Raw genomic sequence first — 25,284 nt, forward strand, 5'->3', positions numbered from 1 at the left:
CGTAATGATGAATCTCTGACCAGGTCGCCGTTTCAGTTATCGTAATGATGAATCTCTGACCCTTCTTTAGATACCCTGACATGTCTTTTTAAACCCTCCAGTTAAATGTGAATGTATAAGTTTAAGTCATGAATAGCTTTTTATATTACATATGTTTGCCATCGGCCCCGTATCCATCCATCTTTCACTACGCTCCTGCCTGTTCTATACACTGGTGTCTTTTCTTCACATGAGAGTTACTAACGGAATTTCATTGCAATTAGTTTTACAATGACAATAAAGTATCTCTTATAATAATCACATGTAAATCAGTATATTAGGACCGTAATTATCAAATGTTGTTAAAATGATATGCTGTATTTAACACCACAATAATGAAATTTACAACAAGCAATAAGTTAGAAGGTAGCAGGGCTGTCACTGGAGCTCAGTCTATAGTGGCCTACATACCTCAGTCTGTAAGTTAGCCAGCTTTACAAATGTCGAAAACAGATGGCACACTGGTTCCCAGTCAGGGAGGCACTTTGACTTTGAGGCGACACCCCGATAGACATCCAAAGTGTCATGTAAGGAAGAGGCGAGGTCACACAGACAAACCATCAGCTGTCACAGCAAAACGTCCAGCAAAGCTTTTGGGAACAGATCACCATACCAATTTCCAGCTCATCCAGGGTCTAGAGCTTCACTGAATACCTTTCAACCTAATGCCACTTTTTTTTTCCAAGAAAAAAAATCTGAGACCCCCCCCCATAAACTGACATAGTGCTAAGTCACCTGGAACAGAAAAGGCTGAGGACCTACCTTGAAATGGATTTAGGATGCAAAGGGCCACTATTTCATAAGTTCATAAGCCAAATCTGTTGAGCCAAACTGTAATTCTGATATATTTTTTCCTTCTTCTTTTGATAGTACTACCACTATTATGTGTGTGCTGCTGTATACAAGGAGGTCATTTCCATATTAGAGAAATCAGTAACAAATTTACAAAGCAGCACATTCAGCACCCAATAAAAATAATGTTCTACTGGTTGGCTTTGGTTTAAGAAAAAACCTGCACCCATACAACTGAAAACATATTAGCCAAAAAGGATTGAAAAGCTGCTTTGGATAAACATGAAAGAGGGTCTAACAGGTAATTATGGAAGGTGATCTGTGTGATGTTACATTAATATCCATTCCTAGTCCTTTCCAGCAAGTTCAGGACATAACTGCAATCACTTCATAAATGTAATAATGTTATTCATCATATTTAATGTTTTATGGAGACCTTGTTACAACTTCCTAAAACACAGGATATTGGACCTAACGTGTTCCCAAAAGTCCATATATAGAAGAAGTTGTTAAGAAGTTTAAAAGACAGTGAGAAGGAACAACTACCCTCAACAACTGAAAATTTATTGAAGGTTCACCAATAAACATTCAGGAAACACAGACATGGGCAAAAAGCTGAATAAAAATATTTCCATATTTACAAAGTCTGCATCGAACGTCTCATGGTAGCACATGCAGCCATAAATGTACAGAGATAAGTTCCACTGGGGTCAAAGCCTCAGAATGTAAAACATATTGCTGGGGGGTAAACAAAACACTGAGTATGAGCTCAGACCAGATAACCCCGGTAACCGGACCCCACAATACACATGATTATGGACGGAGGGCACACATGGTCCTGTTCACATGTGCAATCAGCACACGTTACAGGAACACACACATTCAGAAGCTTCGACACTGCAGCATGTGATTGCTCTTTTCTGCAAGGCAAAACCAGAATATCCTTCATCACTACACGCGCAGTTCTCTTGATAAGTTTCCTCAAATGTCTTGAAAGACTCCCAAACCCTGAAACCTCTATTACGTAGGGAACGTCGGCATGTCCAGATGTTTCGAAATGTAGTCATGCAAACCTTCCCTCCGATGTCAAGTAACACTTGTTGCATTATCCTGCAGGCCCTTTTAGGAAATGAACAGGTCTCCAGAAGGTCACTGATCCAAAGCAATAGATGTGGATGAATAAAATGCAAAGTCAGCAGTCAGGTGTAATTACTTCTTTCAGCAGAAAGACCTTCTGTTTACCTTTCCAAAATGGAGGTCCACATACATCACCAAAAAGAAAATGCTTTAAATATCCGTAAATGCTAAAGTGCTGCCTGAACATAGCTGGCCATCTAAAAATCTGATGAAATACAGAGATGAAATTTCACGGATTAAGGGTGTAGACTGCCGATAGCTTGCTCTCTCACAGTTTCATCACAGATTCAAACACAACTCACACTATCAACTAAGGAGCTTGGATTCACTTTTGGAGGCATCCTGATATGACAATACTTTCTCATTAGAAGCCATTAAATGTTAAGAGAAAAAAAAAAAATCACAGGTTTTTTTGTTAAAACAAAGCACCTCTCCCGTAAGGTCCAATATACATTTTGGGGGGTGTAAGGTATTTGCATTCACCTGAGATTAATAAATATTAATGACAAATTAAAAGGGGAGAGGTTAGATTTTCTCAGGCAGTTAAATAGTACAGGTTAAGGGAAAGTCTTAGGAATGGTGGAGCCAAAAATTCAAGTTGGTTTTTGGTATAATGAAGTTCTTCAAATCATCACCATCATGTGAAAGACACTGGCCTTAATTAAAATGCTGTAGTTTCAAATGTGCAATAAACAGTAGAATAAAAGGCAACCATAGTGACAGACATCACTATGCTCTGAGGTTACTTCTGAGGGAAACAGGGAGCTGTAATCCGGGAATCAACGTGGTTAAGAATAAAGGACATTGGTATTATAACAGATTCTATTTGCTCATAAAAGGCTTATCTGGAATGATTATCTGAAGTTAACGCCCTCTTCCCACCCCCAAGTACCTCTAATAATTAGTTTCCATGACCATCAATAGCCACTCAGATTTTCGTCAAGGTAAAACATTAACTTCTCGTCCTTTGGGCCAAAAGCGCTGGGAAAGAATCAAAGCACAATTCACTTCTGTGAAACATTAACTGGATCCAAGAGCCCATCAGGTGGGATAGCTTAGAAAGGGGCCACCAAAAACACCCTGGCAATCAGAAAGCCCCCCCCCCCCCCCCCACACGCCTGAGACACTTAACATCCACGTATAAAAGTTAACATGCCACAAATACTAAGAAAACAAAGGAAGCAGCTTCAAACTCCAGACCAAAAGCCCAATCTAGACATGATCTAGACCAGCGTTTCCCAACCTGGTCTTTGAGGACCCCAGAGAGTCTGCATTTCTGTTCCCTCTCAGCTGCCCCCCAGGTCTGGGTCGGGAAACACTGACCTAAACTAAACCCCTGAACTGAGACATGCACAGCAGTGACTCTCAGCATTTCACTCCAACTTGTGCTTTGTACCGATGAACATGCCTCTCTTTGTTAGTTTATAGTATTTACACAAGTAGATCAAGAAAAACAGTGATACCCAGAAGAGTCACAACACATGTAGAGAGGGGCAGGAAGCATCTGCGGGGATGTTTTATGAATGACAGTGAAAGAGTCCATTTTAGAAAAAGCAGGGCCGTTGATCTGAAGTGTGCATGTATCTGTCTGTGTGTATCCAATATTTTACATAGTGTTCATGCTAATAAGGTAGCTTTGAGTCAAAGTTCTCGCTTTAAGTTACCTTTAAAGTTAAAGAAAAGTATTATCTTCATTATAGACATTTTATTCTGAGTTTAATAAAATTACGAAAAAAAAGTTGTACATAACAAAACAAATAAAAACTCCATCTGAAGCTCTCAAAAATTTTCCTTAGACAATCCCATCAATCTCCACATTTACATCCAAAAGACAGACAGACACAGACGCACCCCTACTCAGAACACTGTCTGCCCCCAGGGCTCTCATCTCACACAAGGCACTTTAGACTGAATCATTCTCAGACACGTACCACTCCAAGGTGACATCAAGTGCAACTTCGGTACCTCACATCTGTGTCTTAACATTTATAATTGTAGTCATACGAGTTTCACTTCACTAAAAATTGTAGGTGGACATTTCTCTTGGTAATTCGGCACGCTGGGTGAATTCGCTCAACAGTTTATCGTCATCATCCAAGGTGATAACTACAGCATATCCAGTGTGACTCAGGTAAAATGAGCTACAGAATTCATAACAAAAGGAGGCAGGACGAAACGCCGGCAGAGTGCCATCTGGCACCGCGTCACATGAGGAGTTGGACAGAAGCGGTCACACTGACCCTCAGTGCTGCCATGGAGCTGGCACAAACCTCACAGTCATTCTCAAAAGGCATGAGCAGGTCCTGCACCTGGTGCAGAAGTATGGAAACGGCCACAGGAAAAGGAGGTACACCTACAGTTTGGCAAATGGCAGGCGGGCTGCATGATGGGATGTCGGCCTAAGCTCCTCACGACCCTGTCTGCGCGAACAAGGCATTTCTCAAGATTATCTAAGCTGTACTGGGAGACACAGACCATTAGCATCACAGGAGCTGGGTTCGAGCTCAAAAAGGCAGAGAGCGGAGGGCACTGTACAAAGAGAAAGTAAACTGGGGGAGCGATGACAGATATGGTGGACAAGGCCTGGTGTGGGACTGAGAACAGGGGTCTTCAGCTTCGGCGTGACTTTGAATGCTGGATAAGCCACTGCAGTGTGATGTCTGCGAAGAGAGAGCAACATGAAGGGAATAAAATGATACAGATCTGTCGTCTTGAACATTCGCTGTAAATTATTAATGCTGCTTGATGCCATTATTGAAAGTAAACTTGAACAGAAGCATTTTACGGTCCAACATAACGGTTCCCGTCATTTGCTGCACTATTCAAAGTCGACCTCATACAAGACAATGTTCCATATAGAACAAGGTACAATGTTGAAGAACAAGACAGTTTACCTCAGTACTAGCCTATGTAACGTTTGCTTGCTGTTCTTTTTCATAACCAGTGGAAATGCAGGACAGTACTTAAAAAGATACTTAGCGAGAACCAGCCCAGCAGCGGCTCCGATTCCGTATTGGTGACAACGAGGTATCAGTACACAGATTATCAAAAAAACAAAGAAACAAAAAAACACGCAGTTTCTCCAATGATTTACTCTTATCTGAAGTGTTACAATGGTGTGTATTTTAAGAAGTGATTTGCCTGTGCGCATGAGTTTAAGATGGTGATCCTGACTCACTCACCTATGTTGTCCTTTTCCTTGCAGGAAATAGAATAGCAGCAAATCTCTCGATCCTGAATAGCTGACAGGTTCCTGCAGCGAAATGCCACAGCAGGATGCAAACGTTTAAAACTGTTTTCATTTGGCAAAGTCTGAAAGACTGCCAACAATTATTCCTAAACTGTAAACATCAGACATCAGTATGTGTCACAAATTGTTTAAGGAATTTCTGATGAGGAACTAACTAGTCATATCTAAGATAGAAAAGCTAAACTAGTTCAAACAAGCAAACAGAATCATGGATGCCATAGAATCGGGTCTATGGGCCAGAGGAAGCCCCCAAAATGAGGCCTAGGGACCTATAGGGTATTCAAAAGATTTAAGGCAGTGATTCCCAATCCGTTCCTTGGGGACCTGAAGACAGGGAGCTCAGAGGGAGCAAAAACGTGGACCGACTGTGGATCCCCGAGAATCGGATTGGGAAACACTGATCTAGGACATGGAGGGTCTGTCCTCTGGTGCTTCTCTTCAGCTTCCTCGAAGCAGTCACATGACCAAAGCATGAAATAACACAGCTACCAATTTGGCCTACAGGACAATAAATCACTGAAACAGGTTTCACTACACAACAGAAAAGTGATAATTTGAAGTTATGAATGCCAAACAGCTGACACTGATAATTCAGTATTGCTTTAAAACAGGCTTCACAGAACACAGAGCATCAAGAAGAACTGGGAATCATAGTCTTGGAAGTTTTCCATGAGAATCACATTCCTAACATATTCTGACGCATGACTAACTGCCTCCGTACGGAGTGCAGATAAATTCACAGGGAGCTCACTAGACATGGAAGCCCTCACATTTTTTCAATAAGCTGTTTCTCATCCAGCGGGTTGGGCAAATCTCTCTTGTTGCCGAGCACCAGAACCTGAAAAAAAAAAAAGGAAAGAGGAAAAGATGTATCATACTAGTAAGCAGCCTGAGAGCTCTGCCATTTTTCTATATGCGGTCTGCTTTGGGCCTGTCAGCAGCAGCGAGGAAGACTCCAACTTCTCCAGTGCACCCTGAGCCATCACAGCACTACTTATGCAGAAATAAAGCTGGCAACTTCCCAACATCCTCTCTGGCATACTACCAGAGTGTCACATGACCCATCACACCACCTCCATGTCTGTACTAAGTGCAACCACATTCTCCATTACTTTCAGATCCAGGCTAAGCTTGAAGCCAGTTGTAATCTGATCAGGGCAGATTCCATCAGCTTTCTTAAAGGTCGAGAACATATGAAAGTGCAGCGTTTTGCTTTATCTTCAGCCGCTACAGGGTCTCTTCAAGGCTATTCAACAGTTCTGAGCATGATGTCAAGCAAAAACTATAGGATGCAGCCAATCACAAAAGTGGTAGAATGTCCACGATCATAGTCATAGAGCAGTATATCATATTTTTTGCAATTCATAATGACCAAGCTCTTCATTACAACCAAACCTGACAAGATTTGCAGGAAGACTCCTTCCTGATGAACCCTGCAGTGTGCCAAGTTCATGTCAAGTCTTATCTCCAGCTAGACAACTTACCGGAATTCCTTGAAGCTGAGGTTTGTCTAACAAGTTATGCAGCTCGTTCCTGGAAGCCTCTATTTTCTCATGGTCAGCAGCATCCACCATATACCTACAAGGATAAAAGCAAAAAGATCTGATTTGCATGTTAGAAAATAGCACTCCGCTCTGATTATTTACATACCTAATGTGTACAGAGATGCAAAGACAACCCACAAACAAGACAGGAACACAAATTCAAAGCTGTGTGCATCACCATAAACAGAAAACAGCTGTGCACTCTTTGCTAAGAATTTTAATTAGAGTAGAGGACGTGTATCTTGGAGTGTGAATTAGAGCACAACTACAGCAGCTCTCACTTAAGACGATATGAACTTTGACTGGACACGACATTTAACCAGTCTGGCGATTCGAGGTGCAGAAGACACTAAGGTTTCACAATGGGACAGATTTGGTACAGCTAAGTAATGGCACAGGGTGTGTGGGGCATCTGGGATACACTGTGCAAGTACAGCATTGCCCCTGTGCACTACATGCAGTCATAATAATAATACAACTGCAAATAGTAACTGGAAATACAAAAGTTTATATATACAGCATACAATAATTTAACTCGCAGAGTGATAAAATTGCTGCTTTTTTCAGTCAAACTACTGGAGCTGTAACGAATACAGAGGGCAGCAAATTTGAATACACATCACGGTACTTGTAAGCGAATATGACTATTTTATTCATGAACACGAATGCAAGGTTGTGTTCAACAAAAATAACCTCACAAACTGAATAAACGTTTAAAAAAAAAAAGTAAGTTATGGCAACCTGACATGACAAAAATTGTCATAAGAAATAACAAATCATAAAATTTCTTAGAAACTAAGATTTTTTTTTCAGATATTTACATCATTTGATGATTTTCAAATGACTGACAAAAACGTATTATGCACTTCAAACCCTTTTTGAGCACCAAAATATCATTATATTACCCTCAAATGTATGATTAAATCAAACTATTTCTATTTGAAATACTTGGAACATTTTCTTTTAATACTTTTATTAATCCTTAAGCACAGCCATGCCAAACTAACTGACAAAGAATTATCATTAATGTCATAGAAATACAAACTCTTAAAAATGGTAGAAAATAAACTAAAAGGCAGCTGCAAATGTTCAGTAACTTTGCATAAAGTATAACTATCTTGTTAACACTGACTAGGAAGAACCTTTACCATTCATTTGGACAACACTTGTAATATGAGGTTTGTTCCTTCGAGAACCCTATATCCCTCTCATCATTTTAATACACACGGCAATACTCGAGTGAGGACTTGTCATCCACCAGTACCGTACGCATTTAATTAGATCTACACAGCAAATGAAATTGCAAGTTGTACTTTTACACATCGGTTATCAAAAAAAAGTGCATGTTCTTTGTGTATTTTGTTTGACTTGAGCACTTTTATGTATATCGGGGCTTATCGGCTTTAAACGTACGACTTACAACGATTGTACACAAGTCATTCGTTTTCGCGACCTGTGAATGCTTACGTTACCTCATGTCATGGCCGCATATTTCATATTCATATTTCATATTGCACTCACGTAACTGTTAGCACTGCCTATAGTCTTCCCTACTTTGAATAATTGCACATTTTATTTACCCTAACCCTCCTGGGATGTGCTGCCTGGAGACCTCAATCGATCAAGATATTCAGCACACCCTGCTGTGACGTCGCCACTCCCATGTGACGTTGCCACTACCAATGGCGTGCCTGCATCCAGCTCACCATTCTGCCTGTGTCATCTTCCATGTATGACCTGCTGCCTTACTTCTGGTTGACTGGCGATTTGAAGGAGAGTCGGCACTGGCTTGTCATCTCCCCCCTGGACAGTATGACTCGGCACTTAGCCATCTCTCCTATTTGACTCTCCCTGCTGGCCCCTGGAGGTCGGGCTCCCCCTTTGAGTCTGGTCCCTCCAATGGTTTCTTCCTTCTTGGGAGTTTTTTCTTGCCACTGTCACCTATGGCTTACTCACTGGGGGCTTTGGGTGGGGATGCTGTAATGCGCTTTGAGACAATGTAATGTTGTGATAATGCGCTATACAAAAACAAAATTAGTTGTTTGTGTTTTCTGATGTAAGGCGCTTTCGGAAAACATTACGGCATGCACATAAATAAATATAAAAATGAGACTGTAAAATGAGTATCTGACAACAGGAAAGACACTGTATTTAAAACATCGCAATCTCATTTTTATATTTATTTTTGTGCATGTCGTGATGTTTGTCTTAAAGCGCCTTACATCAGAAAACATGTGACTGCTGTAAACATTACAAAAGACCGTCGATTGAATTTTTGTTTTTTGTTCTTTCGCTAAACAGACAAGAATGAGTTGTGATCTTACAAATATTCACCATGCGAATAATGAATATGTATTCCACTACCAGCAATATTCGGTGCACCGAATATTCAAGTGTATCGTAACGGCTCTACAAATTACAGTAATAGTTCTTTTTTTATTATAATATATGTGAACTGTCATACTTGTATGCTCAGTCACAGTATGAACTACTGATGAAACAGGTAATTCTGGGATAAGGTCGCTACATTGCTTTTCGTCCAATAACAAAATGTCAACCCCAAATTACATGAAAAGTGCACTGATGGACCGTCTGGTTTAGCTGAAGATAAGAAAAGCAAAACAAAAAATGTGGAGCTGAAAAACAAAGAGAAAAGCTGTCTACATTGTTTATTAGATTCCAAAACTGGAGAAATATTATTCTTCGTCATTCAACAACTGTAACAGGTGAAAATGCGGCTGAGTGGATTGGTTCTGCTCTCAGTAGAGAACTCAAAAGCTAGACAGCTGGACTTAAAGACAGTGCTCAGTAATTTTACTGAGTGCAAAACCCAGAGGATGCATCTGACAATGAGTAAGTATTATTTCTATCGTTATTGCATAGACTTTGGGGAAATTTCTGTCTTCAGTGTTACTTCGAAATCTGTCTGTGGCGTAACAGTATTTAACTGGCCAGACAATTCTTCACTTGCTGCTGAGCTCTTGAGGTGGTTACTTAATGTGGATTATGTACGTGTGTATGTGTCCATATTCATACAGATGCGCTATAGCCTTGTCAATGGTGCTGAATGCATTGACTGCTGCTGTTGACTCCTTTTAAAATGAATTTTACTTTGCCATGAGTGTGTGTATGCATGTACTGTAGAGAAAGGGACTAAGACACACATTAGCCCTGGGCCCCACAACCAACTTGCTAAACCCCTGCGGATAATCTTCGGTCATCTAGCTGTAATCATCCTTACATCTGAAGCATTGTGTGCAAATGAACTTGAACAGGCAGCTGCAAACATAGAAAAATCCCTTCGTAGCACACGTAGATCTTGTACGTCCACTTAAGAAGATAAAGCATAGAGATAAGAAACCTGCCCCCTGGTACTCTGGTCATACACGTGAACTCAAACAGGCATCAACGGAAGCTAGAGCGCAAATGGAGCTCAACTAAACTAGAAGTTTTCAAATCTGCCTGGAAAGAGAGCCTCTCTAAAGACAGACAAGCACTAGTGACTGCTAGGTCTGTGCATCTCTCCTGATGAATAGACATGAACAAAACCAATCCTAAATTCCTATTTGAATCTGTGTCTATGTTAACACAGAATTCTTCATTAAACTCGCAAGTCCCGCAAGCTCTTAAGAGTGATGACTTTATTACATTTTTTAATGGTAAAATAACTAAGATTAGACAGACCATCCAGTGCACGTCCTTAGCTACTTACGACTGCCAGCCTCCTGCTAGTCTTATGCCTACCAATGATGAGACCTTTGAATCTTTCATTCCTATAAAATACTCAGAACTTTTGAGGTTAGTTTCCTCCTGTAAATCCTCTACTAGCCTCATAGACCCAATTACTACAAAATTCAAGTAAATTGTACCGCAGATTAGCACTACCCAATTAAATGTGTTAAACTCATCTCTTAGGCTTGGATATGTTCCAAAACCTTTTAAAATGGCTGTTATTAGACCCGTCCTAAAGAAACCAAAACTTGAACCTAGTGTTTTAGGAAATTATAGATCTCAAATCTTCCAATCATTTCAAAGATCGTGGAAAAGGTTGTAGTTCGTCATTTGTCTTCCTTCCTACAGAAAAATAATACTAATGAATTATATCAGTCTGGCTTGAGACCAAACCATAGCACAGAAACCGCTCTAGTCAAAGTAATGAATGATTTGCTTATGGCTTCTGACCGTGGCTGTGCATATTTCTGTTGGTATTACTAGATTTAACTGCAGCATTCGATACTGTGGACCATAATATCCTCTTGGACCGGTTAGAAGGTGTAGTTGGCATTACAGGGACAGCACTTTCTTGGTTCTGCTCATATTTAACTGATAGCTATCAGTATGCCCATGTGAACAATGAATCTTCCAAGGCCACCAAAGTCAAATATGGTGTCCCACAGGGATCAGTACTGGGTCCACTACAGTTTACCTTATACATGCTACCTCTTGTTAACATTATTAGACAACATGGTATTGGGTTTCATTGTCATGCAGATGATACACAGTTATACACTGTTAACCCTGATGATGCATCACTGCTCTCTTGGTTAAAATACTGTCTATTAGATATCCGGTGCTGGATGGAAAAAAAATTCCTTATGTTAAACACAGAAAAAATTGAAGTACTGGTAATTGGTCCCAAGATTGCATGAAATAAGTTTCACAACCGCAACAGTGGTGGCCTTCCTACACAACCTAACACAGTGGTTAGAAATCTTGGTCTTCTGGTTGATTCAGATTTGATGCTCACATAAGACGTATTACTATAACTGCGTTTTATCATCTATGGAACATTGCCAAGCTTCAGAAGATGCTCTCCCTTCATCATGCAGAAACATTAATACATGCCTTTATAACTTCTAGACTGGACTACTGTAATGCCCTCCTATCTGGTTGCCCGTCTAGATCCTTACATAAAATTCAGCTGGAACAGAATGCAGCAGCCAGAGTTCTCACAAACACTAAAAACTTTGATCACATTATACTGGTCTTATCCTACCTTCACTGGCTGCCAGTTAAGTCTCGGATTAACTATAAAATACTGCTATTAACCTATAATGCACTGAATGGCTTTGAACAAGAATACCTTAGTGATCTGCTGACCTCATACAACCCTCCACACTTGCTTCGTTCAAGGCGCAGGATATCTGTTAGTACCTAGGGTAGAAAGAGCTACGGCAGGCTGCAGAGCCTTGTCTTATAGAGCTCCTCAGCTGTGGAATGGTCTTCCTCCCGATGTGCGGGTTTCAGGCTCACTCTCAATATTCAACTCTAGACTAAAACACACTTGTTTAATCTAGTCTTATAGGGACTCTAGTCCTAGTGTTAGCTAATTGTTCACTCCCAGTTAGACCTATAGCGTGAGGTGTAGAGATGGGTGGGGATCGGTGCCATTGGCTTTGGATAAACTGAACTGTCAGTGCGTCACTCTACCTTCACAATCCCTTGTGGAATTGGAGTGCTGACTCCCCATGCCTGTATTCCCACTTGCCTCTCCCTCCTACTTTTGCTGCCATAGCAATATCTGCCGGAGCTTGCACATTGTACTTCATATTGCACTCACCTAACTGTTAGCACTGCCTATAGTCTCCCCTACTTTGAATAATTGCACATTTTATTTCCCCTAACCCTCCTGGGGGTGCTGCCTGGAGACCTCAATCTAGCAAGATATTCAGCACACCCTGCTACATGTGACGTCGCCTCTACCAATGACGTCCCTGCATCTGTTGCTGTTCTGCCTGTGTCATCCTCCATGTATGCCGGGCTGCCATACTACTGCCTGCCTGGCGATTGGAAGTAGAGTCGGCACTGACTTGTCATCACTTCCCTGCTCCCCGGTTGCAACTCAAATCTTATGATTTGGACATTATCGGCACTTAGCCATCTCTCCTGTTTGACTTTCCCTGCCGGCCCCTGGAGAATGGGCTCCCCCTTTTGAGTCGGGTCCCTCCCAAAGTTTCTTCCTTCTTAGTAGTTTTTCCTTGCCACTGTCTTACTCACAGGCTTACTCACTGGGCGTTTTGGGTGGGGATGCTGTAAAGCAGGGGTCTCCAACTGCGGTCCTGGATGGCTACCGTCTCGTAGGTTTTCTATCCTACCTGGCTTCTGATGAGCCACACCTGTTCTTGATATTTACCTGAGAACAGGTGTGACTCATCGGAAGCCAAGTGGGACAGAAAACCTACTGGACGGTAGCCCTCAAGGCCCGAAGTTGGAGACCCCTGCTGTAAAGCGCTTTAAGACAATGTATTGTTGTGATAACTATACAAAAATAAATTTGTTGTTGTTTGTTGTTGTAATCCGCTCCTTGTCCCTCACACCAGGCTTCTCACTATGGGTGGCAGGTCATTCAATGCCATTGCCACCAAACTCTGGAACTGTCTTCCTCAGTCTCCCAATGACTGTTCTTTCCACTTTTAAACCTGACTTTCCTGTTTAATGAACATTTCTCACACTTACGCTTTTTTCCCTTCTCCTTGTAAAGCAACATTGGTGTTATATAAATTTTGCATTATTATACTAAATTATTATATGCAAGTCATTTATTTCTTTAAAACCTCAACACAGCCTCTGACTCTTGGTCTCTCGGCCATAACCATGCTCTTTGTACTCACACGATAGCATTGACCCCTCTGCAGTACCGCTCCCACATGCTCCTGAAGCGAGGCTGTCCTCCGATATCCCAGATCTGTGTGGAAAAACACGGCTTTCAACAGGAATCGGATGCAAGCCATTTCCCAACACTGCACCCGCATGCCGTCAAACCTAATCATTTGTCATGAATAAAAATAATAAATGGCCATTTGGCAGCAAGCTTACGGAGAATTGGTTTTACCACTAGGTGGCGATCAATCAATGCGATAACACTACCAAAGGTGCTAGCCAATACTCAGCCAGTCAACTGCAAAAACAGATTTCAGTCAAATGTTCAAAAACAACAGACAATAAGCAGTCGGACAAGCTACTCGGCTCGGCTTAGTGCCGGCACACACCTTGGAGGACGTGTGAACAAAACCAACAAAATACCTTTATGGTGACGTTGCCCTTGGTGACCTTACGCATGTTGAAGCCGACTGTGGGAATCATGTCTTCATTGAACTGGCCAGACTGAAATACAAAGGAGGTAAAACCAGTCAGAGTTCCTGTCAAAATAATGCAGAGGGAAAAAAAAACAGACTTTGTTGCCTGTTGGAAATTAAACTTCAGGAGAACTTCTATATAGCTTTGTAACAGCTACACACATTCAGGTTCACGCTCACACTGTGGGAACTCATTTCCATTTCTGCAATTTCACAGTCAGATTACATTTATTCACATGCTGTAGTAAGCCGTACCTTTCACTAAATCACCTGAAAGATGCTATGCAGTTATACTCACTGCCACTAACAACTATATGTATGGATACACAAAGTAAAAAGATTATGGTGATTCTTTAATTTAGTGTCCATTTTCGTTTCAGTTTACGATAACATTGGTCCCAACAAGCCCAATGTGTACGACACACACTGGCACCGTCAATCCATTTAGAATAAGCCCAGATTTTAGCCTAAACATCTCCTCAAACACCTATTTAATGAAGATTTTAGGGTAGCAAGCAGAGAACTTTATGGTTTTAATAATGAGTGTATTTTGCAGCTAATAGGACAAAAGCTCTCCATATGAATGGTAATTTAAAAAGCAGACAACTTACTGTGGTTTTGCTTATTCTGGTAGTATTCTGGCCTGTGCGGTTTCAATTCAGGCACTCGTGCATAGAACTGCTGCCTGTGTAGCATACCATCGAACTTTGCACAATGTAAAACCTTTTTGTTTTGTGATAATTTGAACTACTCCCATAATTACATTGTGATAAAGTAAAACATTTGTTATAATGTCGTAATGGTAATTTAATAAAAAAAAAAAAATTATATATATATATATATATATATATATATATATATATATATATATAAAAAAAGATGTGTCAATTTAAAATATTGATGAGGACGAATTTTCACCTTGGATGTCATGGCTAAGTTGACTACTTGCGGCAGCCCCACACTCGTCACATATTACAACACAGGGCTACAGTCTTTGTGAGATGTATTACACTGGGGATGGGCCAAGTAACGGAAAGTAACAGACAAAAAAAAAAAGGATGTTGACTCTGAAGTAACTGAAAGACAAAGGTTATATTATGCTAAACACCAGTTATAGGTATTATCTGATAAACTAAAGTAGAGATAATTAGCACACCATTAGAACTACAGGTTCACTAATACCAAAAACTGCTAAATTATTTAATTTGTCAAAGGGAGCTAGCTCAAAAATCATGACAGCAAATGTCAATGACAAACTGCACAGGCAAAGAGTGTAAACACTTAGTGGGGTAGATAACATACTGCCTCAAAGTCAGGATAACCCAGTAATGACAATGTCTCAACAAAAACCGTAACTGGTGAACTGGACAAAGTTGGTGGCAATGACGAGGCTGCCATTAGGAAACTTGAGAATCTGTCTTACTTGCATCTCAGTGGTTTTAGGTTTGGAGAAAACCGAACGAATGATTTAACAAAGGCAATTTCCCACACTCCAAGACAATAATAGAACAGAATAGCGTAAAGTACTTTATTCATCCTCCTGGGGAAACTGGGTCACAGTTTCACATATTCCAACTTCATATAGAGCAGTTAAATTCAAAGTATCTTCATTGTCATCTTCAGCTGTATGATCCATAGGTCATAGCAAACTTCTGTTGTTCTGACGACTTGCTGGGGGGACTGGTAATCTGATGAGTAGCAGGATCTGATCCAGGCTATGGTGCAGTCTGTGAGGATGCACTAAGTGGTGTCACTGGAGAAGTTGAAAGGGATGGGAAGTGGGATTCTTACTCATCTCAAGCGCTGCACAAAGTGAGTTTTCTGCTAAGCCTTCTTGATACATGGTGGTCCCAGAAATGTGTTTAATGCTTATTGAAAACAATGGAAGATATTTATACTGAACAAAAATATAAACGCAACACTCTTGTTTCTGCTCCCATTTTTCATGAGATGGACTTAAAGACCTACAATTCATTCCAGATACACAATATTACCATTTCTCTCAAACATTTCTCACAAATCAGTCTAAATGTGTGATAGTGAGCACTTCTGCTTTGCTGAGATAATCCATCCCACCTCACAGGTGTGCCACATCAAGATGCTGATCTGACATCATGGGTAGTGCACAGGTGTACCTTATACTGCCCACAATAAAAGGCCACCCTGGAATGTGCAGTTTTTTGCTTTATTGGGGGTCTGGGGACTCAGAACCGGTCAGTATCTGGTGTGACCACCATTTGCCTCATGCAATGCAACACATCTTCTTCGCATAGAGTTTATCAGATTGTCAATTGTGGCCTGTGGAATGTTGGTCCACTCCTCTTCAATGGCTGTGCGAAGTTGTTGGATATTAGTGGGAACTGGTACACGCTGTCGTATACGCCGGTCAAGCACATCCCAAACATGCTCAACGGGTGACATGTCTGGTGAGTATGCTGGCCATGCAAGAACTGGGACATTTTCAGCTTCCAAGAACTGTGTACAGATCCTTGCAACATGGGGCCGTGCATTATCTGTCTGAGTGGCTGGTCTCAGACGATCTTGGAGGTGAACCTGCTGGATGTGGAGGTCCTGGGCTGGTGTGGTTACACGTGGTCTGCGGTTGTGAGGCCGGTTGGATGTACTGCCATATTCTCTGAAACGCCTTTGGAGACGGCTTATGGTTGAGAAATGAACATTCAATGCACGAGCAACAGATCTGGTTGACATTCCTGCTGTCAGCATGCCAATTGCACGCTCCCTCAATGCTTGTGGCATCTGTGGCATTTTGCTGTGAGACAAAACTGCACATTCCAGGGTGGCCTTTTATTGTGGGCAGTATAAGGTACACCTGTGCACTACCCATGATGTCAGATCAGCATCTTGATGTGGCACACCTGTGAGGTGGGATGGATTATCTCAGCAAAGCAGAAGTGCTCACTATCACACATTTAGACTGATTTGTGAGAAATGTTTGAGAGAAATGGTAATATTGTGTATCTGGAATGAATTGTAGATCTTTAAGTCCATCTCATGAAAAATGGGAGCAAAAACAAAAGTGTTGCGTTTATATTTTTGTTCAGTGTATGTAAATTATCCATGAAATACTAGATAATTGTTTGTCCTACAATAACAAGTTTAAGTCACATTAATTTTTGCAAACAAGAACTGATGTGATTCATGATGATGTAATCTCTGAATTATTGTAGGATATATCATGAAATACAACAAAATTCAATTAATGATCAAGTCACTATGACTTCATTTGATTTGTTCACATTTAGTTCACCATGAATTAAGGGTATAAAATCAGTTTCTTCATATGTTAATTAATATGCAACAGGTTAACTAAAAGAATTGGCAAATACTGTAGTCTAATTCCATGATGTTCTTTTAATCAAGGTATTACAAAGGTGGTGCATTTGGTGGGAAATCATAAAATTCTTATTTGGTTTTGTATGCGATAGGTTTTACATTCATCAGAAGCCATCTGAAGGAGCAAAGCATAGTGTTTCCAAGTGACACATCTCATTCTTCAGAGGAGGACGACATTTTCACCATCAAGTAGGGCAAGGCTCAATAAAACTCCAAGTAGCTGGGGTCCTACCTGGTCTGTCCAACAGAAACCATAGACGTCTTGAAATCTTTCCCCATTGTTTGCAATATGTCCCTAAAACTCAACACACCCCTGTCTGCCTCAGCTGCCTGCGGGAGGCTTTTTAGCACTGCAGGACTCATTTTCAGACCCAAAAGGGTACGTCTTGGTTCTAGGAACTTTGAGAACCAGCTTCTGTTGAGGCTTAATAAAAGATTTTGGTAGTCTTAAAGAGACGGGCAATTTTCTCTAACAAAAGAAAAAAAGACTTCATTAGATTTGAAGTTTCATGTAGATTTAAATCAATACAATTTGTTACACAAGTTTTGTGTTTATCAAAGAATACCAACGCTCAAAAAGTATCCTGCTGTTCATGCATGAGTTCTGTTCAGTTCAATCTATATTATCCTATATGAAGTTTGGTTTGAAGAAAAACTAGACCGCATCAGCAATTTTTTTAATCCTCTCTATACCAACACAGTGCAGGTTGTGAGCAAAAGAACAAAAGTAATGTATTTTGTATGCCTAGAACCTCATTTGTTTTTTAGACTTATCAAAATGAATTTTGTGTCATTGAAGGTGAAAATCATTTTTTACGTTTTACCCACAACCTTCGACAAAGATCCCTAACACTTCCCCACTGAGCTTCACACCAACCAAAAAAAAAGAAAGATAAGTATTGGTTTGAACACCAAGTCAAATGCCTTCCATGGCCTCACAGCTCACCACGGGGAAAATACAAAGTAGATTTCTAACTCCATGATGCAACAAATAATAAATTATTATTATTATTATAATAACGACATTTTATTGATCCCCATGGAGAAATTCTCTTTCCATCATGACACACATCAGCAAACTTGGCCTTGCTCAAGGACTCAGACGTGACTATTCTGCCAAGAATAGTCCACTGTTCTGGAAACAGTGACCTTCCAATTACAGGCTAGGCCTACAGTAGGTGTCTCCATTATTTTGCCCACCTTCATCATTGCCTTCTCTGTGAGACATTACATATTACATGGGGTTAGACTGTCTATTTGCTTGGTTCACTTTTGCCTACGCCCTTGTATCTGATGAAGCTCTCAGATTACCCTCTGGGATGACAATGACGTTCTGTCCAAGGCACATGAGCCTTAAGCTAAGCTGGCTATGCGGAAATCAAAGCGGTAGTCACGTGGTTCTTCCCGCCAAGGTCTTCTGAACTTTCACTCAAATGTTCTCTGCTAGGGGCTAGCACCACTGTCTTCATGATAACCACTGGCATTCTGCAACATGACAAGGCCCACACATCACAGTGGATGCTTTAGGGTTCTCCATAGCATCACTTGTAACCTCAAGAGGTCAGCCAGTACTCTGCCAGGGACTCCACAAGCAGTACTGCTTACTGGGGTTTCACAGAAATGGAGACAGCCCTAATGAAGCCATATTTACAGCTGTGTGGTGAGCAGCCATTTTTATTATCATGAAGAATGTTTCCTTCCACAAGCATTCCTAGGAAAGGAATCAGTGCAAAATTAATATTTTTTTAGCTTTCATTTAACCAACAACGATTTCTTATTTACAATGGTGGCCTGTCAAAAGGCAGAGCCTCTTTGCTTTTCTGACAATGTACCAGAAGTCAAGCCCAGCTAAACAAAATGTAAAATTTATAGTACATATTAACCAGTTTTCATTTAATTTCTTCAGGCACAAAAAACCCCACTGCGTCACGATGCTTTTCTCATTCTTCAAGTGTCTTTGTCCAGAAAGGTAACAGCAGTTCAGTCAAAAGTGCATCTACTTCTCCTAACAAGGAAAAGAGGAGCGAGACGAACGAGGGCCACGCGTAGGGAACGAGGAGCGAGACGAACGAGGGCCACGCGTAGGGAACGAGGAGCGAGACGAACGAGGGCCACGCGTAGGGAACGAGGAGCGAGACGAACGAGGGCCACGCGTAGGGAACGAGGAGCGAGACGAACGAGGGCCACGCGTAGGGAACCAGGAGCGAGACGAACGAGGGCCACGCGTAGGGAACGAGGAGCGAGACGAACGAGGGCCACGCGTAGGGAACGAGGAGCGAGACGAACGAGGGTCACGCGTAGGGAACGAGGAGCGAGACGAACGAGGGTCACACGTAGGGAAAGAGGAGCTAGACGAACCCACTATCTATGAGCGGGTCCAAGGATAAAAATGATTAGGATTGGTTGTCGATACTAACATCATACATTGTGCAGGCCTGTTAGGGATATAACCATAATCTCGCATTATTTTTTAAGGCAGAAAACTACTAAGACTAAGGATTATCATATCATGTATATGCAATGAAAAATACTCTTTATATCAAGCATTGTTAGTTTTGAAGGGGTTCAGGTGTGGATGAATCTTAACAGCATTCCTTTTAGAACAGGAAATGGAAGATCTCATGGGTCTGTTCCACCAAATAAATGCAAAAAAAGTAAAATTTCATTGGGCATTCTTGTTCATTTCAACCCCCCCCCACCCCGAGAAAGTTTAGCCCCCTTTTTCATAAATCTCTAATGTCACTCTTGTGCTGTACTGCAGTACACTAGTATGAGTACAGAGAGCCAATAGCATTCAATCTTCATAGCAGGTCATGGGGGTGCTAAGCCACTGACAGCCTGTTAGAGCACAGTGCATCATGGGATTTCAATCACATTATAACCTCAATGTCACAGACGACTGGGTATTCTGTCCTCCATCCTCCATCTCCTCCTGCAAAGCTCAGGTGAAAGCATTCTTATCCATCAAGCTAGGTCACCTTAGTCTGACAACTTTTTTTTGATCTACTTATTGAACGCAAACATCAAGAAAGTCTTCAGGAATATTTATCTAAGATAGAAAGGAATATTTATCAAAGAAAGTTTCACAACATTGACACCTGCCATTGAGTCAAAGATGAGTAACAGATAAATCATGGGCAAGTCCTACACAAACAAAAAAGGCACCTACATCTTTCAGTACATGATTCACAGTCCCACTGCACTTTGTCACGTGCACTTTTACTAAAGCGTCTGCACAGCTGCATTTGTTAAGCAGCACCTTCAGTTAGAGGAGATGCCCTTGGCTTACATGGGTCATAGAAAACAGTACAACCGAATCAGCTTTACCTATATAAAAACCAGGAATTAGAATCATGTTCAGGGCCTGGTCACATGACTCCCTTGATGACGTCATACTGAATTTGAATAGAATACACAGCAAACCAAGGAATAAACCTACAGACAAATAGACAAAAGTGTCTGAATGTCACAAAGTTTCCAAAACATTTCCATGAGCAAACGATCAAAACATTAAAGGCCATGGGGAAGTGGTACAGTATGTTTCAGAAAGTACCTAAACTCTAGCCTGGCAGACATCTGACTACAGGACATATCCAGGAGCAAAAGGAGAGATTTCAGACACTACAACAGAACTAAAAAACACACTTCCATCAAAATGTTTCACACACAACGATTTCACCTAGTCTCTGTATTCCTTGTAACGTCAGTCTAAATTAGCTAAAAGCTGGGATGTCCTTCTGGAGAAAGGCAAATCCGAAAGGACAGATGTAAAGTATGTTTATTAACTTACAGCTATCCAAGTACATCTTCAGAGGAATCCTCACACACTGGGTGTCTACATTCATTTATCCAAAAAACACTTGCCACTGTCAGCACCGCCAATATCTTCTACCAGAAATTATTCATATTTAGAGAAGACCTTCATACTCATTAAATCTTTTCCACAATAACCACACTGACATCTATTGGGGTCTGCTTCATGGAGCAAGATTTCTTCATTAGCCAGATAACTTGCTGGATTTAGGGAGTCTGGGCTAAATGCAAGTAAACAAAGTTAAAGACCATTCAAACTGATATACTTTAAATCTGACAAGTTATCCAGCTAAGCAAGAAATCCTGCTTTGTGAAATAAACCCAAGGATAATGTTGAGTACGAATATTAATTAATTTATATTGTTTTACATGTCATACTCAAGTCATCTCCTTATACATCATGAGTGATGATGCTGAGCTCCAGTCAGACAAATATGATAAATTAGTACCTAAAAAATGAACAACATCAAGTGTTTGGTTTCACTGTCGGGGAGCTGTGATGATATTCTAAATTTTGCATTGTTGAAAAATGTTGTGAATTCACCATTATCAAGTTAAATAGTTCAAATATTGTGATATTAATTTTTAGGCTATAACACCCAGCTCATGTACGTGGACCATTCTGTGAAGCTCAATGCCAAAGTGAATGAGCTTCAGAAGAAGGAAAAATGTCAAGACCAGTACGCAAGTAAGTAAATACTCATTTTAACAACATTTAGTGTGACAACAGGGGAAAAGGGCTGATGAAGAAACTGATGCTCTGTTCAAATTAACATCGTGACAAAAAAAAAAAAAAATCACCATCAAAATGCTCAGTCCATAAAAGAGTAGTAGCAGGTGCTACAGTATCTTATTAACAACAAAGGGATCAAGATCAATAGGTCAATTAAGATATATGCTTAGTACTAAACCTTAGACTAGGGTCCCCAACCCTTTCATGTTCGCCAGACAGTCTAGGTCATTAAAAAAAAACCGATGGCCTGATGGGGACAGTCGACAGACACAGCACAGACAACAGAACCCTTTATTACCTTCCTCAGGTATTCAAGTGGTGGACACAAAGAAAAATGTGGAATGGATGGAAGACCAGGGACTGGACTGGGGTAAAAAGCACTGCCTTTGACATTAGACAAGACCTCTTAAGCAGTTCAGTTGAGCTAGTTACAAACAAATTAGCTGGAAGCTAACAGGGAGTTCATAAATTATTGTTAAGTAAAGGGACATAATAGCTAATAAAACCATCCATCGAAACCAAGCCTTACCCAGCTCAGGGTCCTGGAGGGCCGGGGTACACCCTGGAAGGCAGGCAGGCCACGCCATACGTCTGCAGTCATATATTATGGGCAATTTCAGAGACCGGTGCTCCACAAGGCAGGATTTCTCACTTAGCAGGGTTAATTTCAGATAGATGTTATGATCGTCCAATCAGAGTATAGGTAAGGAGCATTCCTATTGGACAATCATGACTTCTAGCTTAAATTAAGCCAGCTAACTAAGAAATCCTGCTTAGTGGAACATCCTCCGGGTTCATCTTTATGGTTCAGTTGTCATTAGTACATCTGACATAAAGCTTTATGTAGTTGGACTCTCAACTGTTACTGTTGTTACATGTCATATATAAATAACAATTCATATTTAATATGTAATATGAAAAGTAAATAAAAAGGCGCCATTGACTCCAATAAAAATAATATCAACTGTACAACACAGACATACTGGGAAAATGATTTTAGATCAGGACTGCACAATGCATCGCATGAAAGTCATCATTGCGATTCGCATGAAAGTCATCATTGCGATTCGCATGAAAGTCATCATTGCGATTCGCATGAAAGTCATCATTGCGATTCGCATGAAAGTCATCATTGCGATTCGCATGAAAGTCATCATTGCGATTCGCATGAAAGTCATCATTGCGATTCGCATGAAAGTCATCATTGCGATTCGCATGAAAGTCATCATTGCGATTCGCATGAAAGTCATCATTGCGATTCGCATGAAAGTCATCATTGCGATACGCATGAAAGTCATCATTGCGATACGCATGAAAGTCATCATTGCGATACGCATGAAAGTCATCATTGCGATACGCATGCACAATAATCATTGTATGTGTCACAGCTTTCTGTCTGTAGGCACAACTCGCAGCAATATCACCAAGTTATCTAACATACTCTATCAGTAGATGATAAGTGTTTTTTGGCCATAGTTTATTTCGGGTAATTGCATCTCGGTTTTTGTCCTACAAATGAATCAGATTGTGTATATTAAATCATTAACTAGGCACCAAAGTCAGAATGATGCGCACGAGTGCTGTAGTGTCCGAGCTCTTGAACATCTAAACACCTGAATATCCAAACACCAGACTTTCCCAAAACTTTTGCTGTGATTGATCCTTAAAGATGGACTTTGGAAGACCACAGATCTCAGAACGCTATCATCACATTACCATGCATCTTAAGCGTAAGCAGTGATGCCATATCCACAGCTAGGGAAGATCAGATTCTCCTATAACTATTGAGTTAATCATATCACAGAAGGGATTCAAACATTTGTTTGTCATCTTTCTATAAACACATGGCCTTATGAGCATATTTAGGTTGCAGTCACATTTTCTATGAAATTGCCACAAATGGCACTTGTTTAATGGTTTCATAGACCCCTACATGTTCCCCACGGTACAATTCAAAAGCTAACTGAAGTAACGGAAACCCTAAGGTACTGGAATCTGGCTGTAAAACCTGCATTTCTCACAATGCATTCTATAACTATTACACCAAATAAAGAACAAGCCAGTCAGCTGTGGTGAACTTTGCATTAAGTGGCATTACAGATGTCTTCAAAGTAGTGATATCTTTTACACAGACATCAATCAACCATAAGTGAATCTGCTTTGCTGGAGCTATGTCCACGCATCCTCAACCTGTCAGAACAAAAGCTAGCTGCAGCAGATACCTGCTTGGAAGGATTGCAAAACCAGCCGCTAACTACTATTCTCCATTAACGTAAGGAGACGTGTTACGAAAACCATCTTTGTAACTCTCCCTCCTGACATGGCTGTGAATCTGAAGCAAGCAGATGGCTACTGAGGCCTAAGCAATACTTCACTCCCTTCCCCACCTTCCGATTCACTCCCATCCTCAACTCCGACGCCTGACCGGGGGATGGGAGTGAACCTGATTTCCACCCGTTTCCAGGTCTGATCCCATTTCATGCTTTTAGAAGCTTCTATGCGTTTCCAACCACTCCTGTTTTACGAAAAAACTGCGCATTTATCTTGTCTTGCCTTTCGGATCATCAGAATCCGAGGCATTACCGGTTGTTCGATCGGTTAATACATACCATAAATGCCCATTAAGCAGCGTCAGCGCACAGGGTGCAGAGCCTCCACGATCTCCGGCCCTTACAGAGGGCCGGGCACCCATCTGCGACACTACTCCCCATTCAGCTGTACGGCAGCTTGGACCGTCACTAGCCCCGACATTACCGTCGGGGCAGAAAGAAGTGCATCCCCGGGATCGCAAGGTGGGCAGACGCGTTCCTTTTTAAGTCATAAAACGCGGATCCCTCTCCCGGTACTCACTGCGATCACATTGACGAAGGTGGTCTTTCCCGAATACTGCAGACCCACCAAGGTGAGCTCCATTTCCTCCTTCCAGAAGAGGGACCGGAACCAGTCCAGGAGCCGGTTTATTAGAGCCAGCATCTTCGGATCCGGGGAGAAAGCAGGCCGCGAAAAGGGGGGAAAAAGGAGACAGACAAGCGTCTCTGCCTCCGATCCGCCAGCTGTCTGCAGGAAGTGCGCGGTCATATGACCGTCCGCCTGGGAGGAGAGTCGGCTCACGACATCTACTGGTGCGTTACTCGCACTTTTCTGCGAGCGATCTGCAGCAAAGAAAGGCTTATAAAATCCACCTTTTTCAGCAAGGGACCTCACACCTTTCTCGTGCACTCTGCATGCGATAATCATTTTTGCTTATAACGGTGTTTTACTTCGTGGTCCAAATAAAGTAGTGTCCTCATTCAATCGAATCAACTCTCACAGGAATCGAATATGGGAAGTATAGGAGAAATATCCAGGGTTTATATAAATACTTAGTATCATCGAAGTAGCTCTTTGGGTAAATGGTTCGAGGATGTAGGTTTTCATACTTTTAAGTTACAAAACAGATATTTTAACACGCATCCATTATTTTCAACTTGAAAAGAACCGTCGTTTCTATAAGGGTTCCAAACAGGTGACACGTACAAGTTTCGTCCTCCTTTAACCTAAAATGAG

General features: G+C 41.2%; 1 protein-coding gene across 1 annotated transcript; it reads right to left on the reverse strand.

Annotated features, from left to right (window-relative positions):
* Nucleotides 1–1,374: 1,374 nt before the first annotated feature.
* Nucleotides 1,375–24,836, reverse strand: LOC125747384 (ADP-ribosylation factor-like protein 8B). Its single transcript, XM_049022590.1, has 7 exons — nt 24,589–24,836; nt 13,786–13,866; nt 13,374–13,447; nt 6,703–6,796; nt 5,989–6,056; nt 5,151–5,221; nt 1,375–4,628 (listed from the first exon to the last, which is right to left on the reverse strand). The coding sequence occupies exons 1-7, from the start codon at nt 24,814–24,816 to the stop codon at nt 4,579–4,581; spliced, it is 666 nt and encodes a 221-aa protein (XP_048878547.1). The 5' UTR covers nt 24,817–24,836; the 3' UTR covers nt 1,375–4,578.
* Nucleotides 24,837–25,284: the final 448 nt, after the last annotated feature.

The sequence above is a fragment of the Brienomyrus brachyistius genome, chromosome 8 (assembly GCF_023856365.1).
Source record: "Brienomyrus brachyistius isolate T26 chromosome 8, BBRACH_0.4, whole genome shotgun sequence".
Taxonomy (NCBI): Eukaryota; Metazoa; Chordata; class Actinopteri; order Osteoglossiformes; family Mormyridae; genus Brienomyrus; species Brienomyrus brachyistius.

Bases quoted from the DNA above. Each gene is read 5' to 3' on its own strand.
- LOC125747384 (XM_049022590.1), bottom strand. From the start codon at position 24,816: ATGACCGCGCACTTCCTGCAGACAGCTGGCGGATCGGAGGCAGAGACG. The intron at 6,797-13,373 runs GTGAGTACAAAG...TTATCCTTGTAG, and splicing joins AGAGGGGTCAATGCTATCGT to GTATATGGTGGATGCTGCTG. The intron at 4,629-5,150 runs GTGAGTGAGTCA...CTCTCTTCGCAG, and splicing joins CAAGGAAAAGGACAACATAG to ACATCACACTGCAGTGGCTT.